Consider the following 8,171-nt stretch of genomic DNA (forward strand, 5'->3'; position numbering starts at 1 on the left):
CTCCAGAAAAACGCAAAAGTTCCTCTCTAGAACCAGTGTTTGGTTTGTCCATTCCGGGCTACCGTAGAAGAAACGTGGTGGTGCAATATGGCCGCCTCCGTCAAGCATACCCACTCCCTGTGCGGATAGAAACGGCTCCTTGTGCGGTAACGAAAACACAACGATTCTTATGTTCATGGGATTATGCACAAATTAAAACATAATTGTGAATATTATATTCCCTTTCTGACAAGTCTGTTCTGTAAACTCTACACACTGCACCTTTAAATAAGACTGAAAACCAGTCCTTCCCTCCGAAGCAGGCACCCAAGTGGTTGGTTTGAGAATGTGGAGCATGTCAAGCATGACTTTTCTGAGCTTTGTTTCATGCGTTGAGGCTGTCCCTCCGTCTGCTCAGTTACAGATCATCAACGTGAGTTTTCACGGCCACTGCTCCCCGGCGCCTTGCTTTCCTACTGGTGTCACTACGGAAATAATGCCGGGGAGAAGTCCATCTGCAAGGGAGATGAGCTGTTCAGCTGTGAGGTGGTGCTGACCTCCACCCAGCCCAACAAGGGCAGGTTCTCCATGGGGGAGCAGTATAAAGGACGCATCACTGTGAACATCACAGATCTCAGAGCAGAGGACAGAGGAACCTACTGGTGCAGCACCACAGCAGCAGATAGCACCACCATCCACAACAAACTGATACTGGCTGAAGGTACGTCTGCAACCACCACCTGTCTGCAGCCACCACCTGTCTGCAACCACCACCTGTCTGCAGCCACCACCTGTCTGCAACCACCACCTGTCTGTGTTCCATTACCGAGCAACATAGGATAGAACAGCAGAGGATAGAACAACAGAGGATAGAACAACAGAGGATAGAACCACATAGGATAGAACCGCATAGGATAGAACAGCAGAGGATAGAACAGCAGAGGATAGAACCACATAGGATAGAACAGCAGAGGATAGAACAGCAGAGGATAGAACAGCAGAGGATCGAACAGCAGAGGATAGAACCGCAGAGGATAGAACAGCAGAGGATAGAACAACAGAGGATAGAACCACATAGGATAGAACCACATAGGATAGAACAGCAGAGGATAGAACAACAGAGGATAGAACAGCAGAGGATAGCACCACATAGGATAGAACAGCAGAGACTAGAACAGCAGAGGATAGAACAGCAGAGGATAGAACAGCAGAGGATAGAACAGCAGAGGGTAGAACAGCAGAGGATAGAACAGCAGAGGATAGAACCACATAGGATAGAACCGCAGAGGATAGAACAGCAGAGGATAGAACCACATAGGATAGAACAGCAGAGGATAGAACCACAGAGGATAGAACCACATAGGATAGAACCGCAGAGGATAGAACAACAGAGGATAGAACCGCAGAGGATAGAACAACAGAGGATAGAACCACAGAGGATAGAACCACATAGGATAGAACAGCAGAGGATAGAACAACAGAGGATAGAACAGCAGAGGATAGAACAACAGAGGATAGAACAGCAGAGGATAGAACAGCAGAGGATAGCAGAGGATGACTGCTCCATCCATGTGTTTGCAGTTTCTTAGGCATTGAACAGAAACTGTCACACACAACAACTAATGAAGCAGGCCATGTCGAGCTGAGAAACCTTTCAGTAAGTTAGAGATAACCACTGTTTCCAGCCAATAACCCAGTGGGAGTGGGAGCTGATATTAAGTTTGACATGTCTTTGACATATTAAGTGAATTAAGTATAATTATCTGCACTAAGGGCAAAAACATATACCTACAGTCCATGTCATGTTGTTACCTCGTTTGCCTTCTGTGCCTAAATGAATCCCCAAATGTGTTGATTTTTCATCTCTCAACCTTCTCGCATGAGGGAATGCTAGTTTCCTGACACATCACATTTGAAAAGTGATCACTTTCATTTCTCTATACTGTGAAAACATCTGCAGGAGTTGCCATTTTTAGTTTGCTGTTCCACTGTGTTGCACTTCCTGTTTCTGACTCATAATATAGTCAGAAACTTAAAAAAAGCAGTCCAACACAGGACAAAAAAAGAAAGGTTGATTGGTTAACAACGCGAGCAGGGGGCTCGTGTTTATTTTCACGCCCTTTAAGGGAAAGTGCGGAGACTTCCTGTGGTTATCTCTAACAGCGGAAGAAGGCCGTGTGAGATGGCGTTCAAAGATCCGAAGCAAAAGAAACTGTCTCCATGTGAGAGGAAGATACCAAGCGCAAGTGCAACATTTCAACCAAAGAAGCATTTTTGAATGGAAAGAAAAGGCTTAAACAAAATGATCTGATCAAGGAGACATCAAACCAGTGCAGACTCAAGCACTAAAGGACAAATTCCAACCAATTCCATTAAATTTTGGCAGGACGTGTGTGATCCTCGAAAAAATATTGAAAAAATGAAAAGGCGTGAAAATTCCTCATCAAGCACAAGGCGTTGTTTATTCAGGACGTGTAATGAACCATTGTTGATGATTCTCATGAATTCTACATTCAGTGGCACAAACTCTTAGTCTGGATCCGGAGTCTTAGTCTGTGCAACTCTTCACTTTTAGAAGTGCTTGCCAAGCTGGCAACCAGGCATCGGCTCTGAGTTGCACAAGAATAAATCCAGAAATATCTTATAATTGAGTGACAATGATCCTATATAATTATAATACAGCTTTTGAAATGTTGTCACTTGTTTCACTGTTTTTCTTTAAATCAACGGACCAGGAAAACTCATTCAGTCTGGATCTGGATTCTCTGAGTCTGCATCTGGATTCTCTGAGTCTGGATCTGGATTCACAGTCTGGATCTGGATTCACAGAGTCTGGATCAGGAGTCACAGAGTCTGGATCAGGAGTCACCGAGTCTGCATCTGGATTCACTGAGTTGAGTTCTGGATTCAGCGAGTCGGGATCTGGATTTTCTGAGTCAGGATCTGGATTCATAGATTCTGCATCTAGATTCACTGAGTCTTGTTCTGGATTCAAAGAGTCTGGATTCACCGAGTCTGGATCAGGATTCACCGAGTCTGGATCTGGGTTCACAGAGTCTGGATCTGGGTTCACAGAGTCTGGATCTGGATTCACAGAGTCTGCATCTGGATTCACTGAATCTAGATATGGATTCACTGAGTCTGGATCTGGATTCATAGAGTCTTGATCTGGATTCACAGAGTGTGCATGTGGATTCAGCGAGTCTGGATCTGGATTCAGAGTCTATATCTGGATTCACAGAGTCTTGAACTGGATTCACAAAGTTCAGAGTCTGCATTTGGATTCAGTGAGTCTGGATATGGATTCATAGAGTCTACATCTAGATTAACTCAGTCTTGATCTTGAGTCAAAGAGAAATTGGAATGTGACTGATATGCTTTGTATTCCACCAAAATAGGTTCTTCTGACCGAAGTTAATAATTTTCATGATTCACAATTGTGCTGAAATATTTTTGGGGATCCACAGTTTGCCTTCTTCTGCCTAAATAAATCATTTTGACAGAATGAAACGATTCAGTCAAGTTCCATTCACAATTCCAGAGTCTGAAAATGGAGTGATTCTTTTTACTCCGAGCGTCAAACCTTTTCACCACATGAGTCCTGAAAGGCAGATCTGTTCAGATCTGAATCAGCGTCCTTCCTGGCGACCTGGTTGCAGTTGCAGATGTTGAGTTTCCATCTGTGGTGTGAAATTAGCAGATCTGCCTCTCTGCTTCCTCCCTCACAGTGGCCGACGAAGCAGTGGCTGAAGGTGAGAAACCTCACGCTCTACATCTGAAATGACTGGACTCTACCTCTACTGTCCCTCTACTGTCCCTCTATTCTACTTCTACTGTCTCTCTATTCTACTTCTACTGTCTCTCTATTCTACTTCTACTGTCCTCTACCTCCACTGTGAGGGAATCCACCATTTTTGTCTGTATTGTGACAATATCTTGGTGATTTTGACAAAAATTTCTATGACAATCAATATCGATCAAAATGGTCCTTCCACAATGTTTATTTAAACCTCGTAGGAAGAATAGGACCAAAATTCCTCAATTTAAAAATGAAAAAGAAAATGATATTTTCAAATTAATAAATGAAAAAAAGTTAAACAAATACTTGCTCCCCTCAACTCGGCCTGTGGGCCAGATTGGAGACGGTCCTACGTGTTGCATCTGGCCCACGGACCTCATGTTGGACACCACTGATGGGAAGGGGGTGTGGGCTTGCTTTGTTGGCAGGCTCCAAGGAACCTCTGGTGGTGATCATCATCGTGTGTGGGGCTCTGATACTGCTGCTGCTGCTGCTGCTGCTCGTGGTCAGCCCGGTTGTCTCCAGACGTAAGACATGTCAGATCAGTTTTCACACGGCCCGGCACAAAGCTTTCCTCCTCGAGCTGCGAGAAAGAAAAAGATAAAATGCAGTTATAATGGTGTACAATGGTCATGTAATGAGGTGGGATTCCGTTCCATGTCTGTTTGTGTGACATGTTCTTTGAGAAAGCCTGTCATCAGCGCTTGAACATTAAAGGCAGAAACTACCCAGTTGAAGTCCTCCTCATTGTTAGTCTATCTGTGCTGCATCCTCTGGTTCACCTGACTCTCCCGGTCTCTCTCTTCCCCTCTTCTGCTTGGTTTCTCAGGGTGTTTACTGTCAAACAGCCCGGGAACCGGAACCGCAGCGGGAGGACGCTGTGTGGACGTGGGTGACGTGGAGTTTGGGCATTTGCAGGTCCAGGAGATAGAGGTCCTGCCCGGCAGATGCTGCCCCTTCCACCCACCACTTTGACCTCTATGTCTATGTAACAGTAGATGTTTGGGAGCATGATTAGGAGCTTGGTTCATGGTTCAAATGTATGTCAACTGGAAAGCAGTTTATGGGTGTGAATCCCCTTTGCAGTTTCCAAACAATATGCTCAAAATGACATCTTCGATTACATCACGGGGTCATGGTCATTCTTGTTCTGCAGGGCTTGGTAAACAACTTAAAGTTGCACTGCTGCCACCCGCCGGTCTGCAGGGCGGGCTCAGCTTCAAAGCCGCTCCATCCCCTTGTTCATAAAAAGTGAGGATGTTGTGTTTATGCCCCTCTCTAACCCTCATTTCGCTCCTCCAGGACGTTCGTATCTACGAGGAAATACCGCTGCACCCCCAGAGGCCGGACCCGGTCACTGCAATCACCTCCATTTACGTCACGGCCGACTTCTCCACAAACCCCTCCGATTACATGAACTACTCCACTGTCACATATACCAAAACCGCCGACGGACCCAGCGTGAAGCCTCGCAACTCCACCTGTGACTATTCCTGCGCCCAGACGACCCCGAGCGGCAGCTGCCCGTCCAACATCCCCGACGAGCCGCTCTACTTGGATGTCACCAAGCTCCAGGATGGCTAAGTGGGCAGCGAGAGGTGGGACGGTCCAGTTTTCAACCCCCCTGTCCGTCCCCCAGCTCCGCCCTCTGCTTTTACGTCGCCTCGGCTCCGGTGTGACCCGTGGCACAACTCCCACGCAGTGTTTGTCTGTCCGCACTGCTCTGGTGTCGAAGGAAGCGACTCGTCAAGCTGTAAAACATTACATTACATTGATCAGACCCTTTTATCCAAAGCCACTTACAATTATTCAAACACCGACGGACGCAGCCATCAGGAGCAATTAGGGGTTAAGGGTCTTGCTCAAGGACACTACAGCATGCTAGCAGGAGGAGCCTGGGATCCAACCAGCAACCTTTAGATTACTAGACCACCAGCTCTACCTCCTGAGATACCATCCCACCAAACAACCCCAATGGCAGCATCCCATCATTTAAGCGTGATTGCCGTTTACATACAGAAGATGATCCTGCTGTACCTTGCAGCGTCCACATGCAGAAAATTTGAAATTACCCAAATGATCCAAAGGTCCAAACGGTCCTGGCTGCAATAAGAAACGATCCCACTGGTCCAAATCAGGGTGTTTGGGTGAGACTGTGAACGGAGGCAGATGTGCACCTCGCTTGAAGCCACTTGACTTTTGAAGGATGGTCTCTCAGGAAGCTGCCAGTGTAACCGCTTCTTTAAAGTGGACGCAGGACATTTTGAAGGACGTTCAGAACCTCAACATGTTATTGGGACTTTCACAATAACATGTCAATGAAGCCAGTATGTGGATTTATATTGATGTAAAGAATAAACACGGTCAGAAGTCTCCCACAAGACATCAAAACATGTAAAACCTTTAAAACCCTTAAAATTATGAAAAAAATATACTGCTGATTATGCTTATTTTCTACTGAGCCTTTATTTTTTTTATCAATAAAGCTGATTTTTTGAATGGGCCTGCATTCATTCCTGAATCAGGAAGACTTCTGGTGGAGCCTTTTGAACACAGACAGCCCCTGAGAAGGATTCATAATAATCACGGTGCGTTTACCTCATAATATCTGCTTATTTATTTTAAATCCCATATAAATAAATTCCATTTAAGAAATAAATATGTTTATCCTGTGGTGGAATAAGTATTTGAAAGCCACACTTGAGTAAAAGTAGAGACAATTTATTAAAAAACGATTCTGGTAAAAGTGACTCATCAGATACTAGTTGAGTAAAAGTCTTAAAGTATGTGATATTAAAGTATGTGATATTATTGGCAACCCCGCAGGGGTAAAGAGCCAACCTGGCAATCCCGCAGGGGAAAACAGCAGACCTGGCAACCCTGCAGGGGAAAACAGCAGACCTGGCAACCCTGCAGGAGAAAACAGCCAACCTGGCAACCCCGCAGGGGACAAACAGCAGACCTGGCAACCCCGCAGGGGAAAACAGCCGACCTGGCAACCCCGCAGGGGAAAACAGCAGACCTGGCAACCCTGCAGGGGAAAACAGCAGACCTGGCAACCCTGCAGGGCTCCACAGTGTTGGTTGACACTCTGCTCCGGGCTGATATGACCCTTGATTCACAACAGGAACCTGCTGAGAACTGGCTTCACTAGCATCACTGGCGACAAGTTTCCCTCCATTTTACTGAGCAGCGAGTAACAAAGGCGTAAAGTGAGTAAAAGTAGAAGTCGACAGAAATATAATAATTCAAGTAAAGCGCAGATACTCTCAAAAAATACTTTAATACAGTAACAAAGTATTTTTACTGTGTTACTGTACAACACTGTCAGACCAGTTTACCTACCTCAAATAAAACCTCTACATCCTGTTATCACACAAGTAGTCAGTTATTTCAGAATAATAGCTGATATGTTATAATGACCGTTGCCACGGGAACCACTCCTCCGCCTAGTTATATATCCCTCGTATAACTCCGCCTATATGCTAATGCTAACAATAGCTAATGACGCCATCTGGTGATGCAACATAGAAATTACAACGGAAGACATAAAGAGATAAATGTGGATATCGATATAAAGATGTCATCAGTGTTGTATTTCCCAAAATTCAACATTAATAACAATAAGTAGTGTGGCAGCTCCACCTGTCACAGGTGACCCATACCGCATTGTCAGGGCCCTCCAACACAGAGACACAGACAACGACATTAAAAAGTACCAGTTTTATAGTAGCGAGCGGGCTAGTTGGAACAAGCCTGGAGCAGGTGGAACAAGCCTGGAGCAGGTGGAACAAGCCCGGAGCAGGTGGAACAAGCCCGGAGCAGGTGGACAGCGTGTTGTAAAGAGGGCTTCTCTCCTGTGTGTGTGTGGCGGGGGGGGGGGTTACCTGTTGCTCGTTGATTGGCCTTACAGGTGTACAGCCACCCAGGTCCGGGCCCAATTTCCTCGACCCAAGACAGGTGTGGCTGCTTCAGCCACACCACCTCCCAGACAGGTTTGTCACATGTCGGGTAAAGGTGTTTTTTGGAGGTTAAATGGTCTCCTATGTTGTTGCAGTGTAAGCAATGTTATGAAATCATTTCAAATCAATATTCCGTCTCAACGTATTATTTTATTTTATAATAGTTTGTCATATGGAGACTAATGTGCAGCCCCATCTTCATTATTACAAAATAACACATTCAGAGAGATACGTCCTGACAAAGACCAAGACTATGACCTGATCACCGTTGGGATATTTTGCCCATAATAACCAGCTGAACGTTGTCGCTCACATGCGACGTGGATTCATCTTGTATCGGTAACAACACGGCGGTGAGAGGAAACAGACGCGGCTTCAGTTCAGCTGGTGTCCATGCTGCCGGCCGCTGCCTCCCCTTCCCCTCGGACGCT

The 8,171-nt window shown here is 45.7% G+C and overlaps 1 protein-coding gene across 1 annotated transcript in view; it reads right to left on the minus strand.

Moving 5' to 3' along the window:
• Positions 1-7,880: 7,880 nt before the first annotated feature.
• Positions 7,881-8,171, minus strand: part of LOC307230338 (cullin-associated NEDD8-dissociated protein 1-like) — a 24,744-nt gene continuing 24,453 nt past the window's right edge. Inside the window, exon 24 of the mRNA XM_080000646.1 lies at positions 7,881-8,171. This exon is cut by the window's right edge and continues 171 nt beyond it. Coding sequence (XP_079856772.1) covers positions 8,121-8,171 — 51 coding nt within the window. The 3' untranslated portion in view covers positions 7,881-8,120.

This window comes from Zeus faber, assembly GCF_960531495.2.
Source record: "Zeus faber genome assembly, chromosome: 5".
In the NCBI taxonomy this organism is placed as follows: Eukaryota; Metazoa; Chordata; class Actinopteri; order Zeiformes; family Zeidae; genus Zeus; species Zeus faber.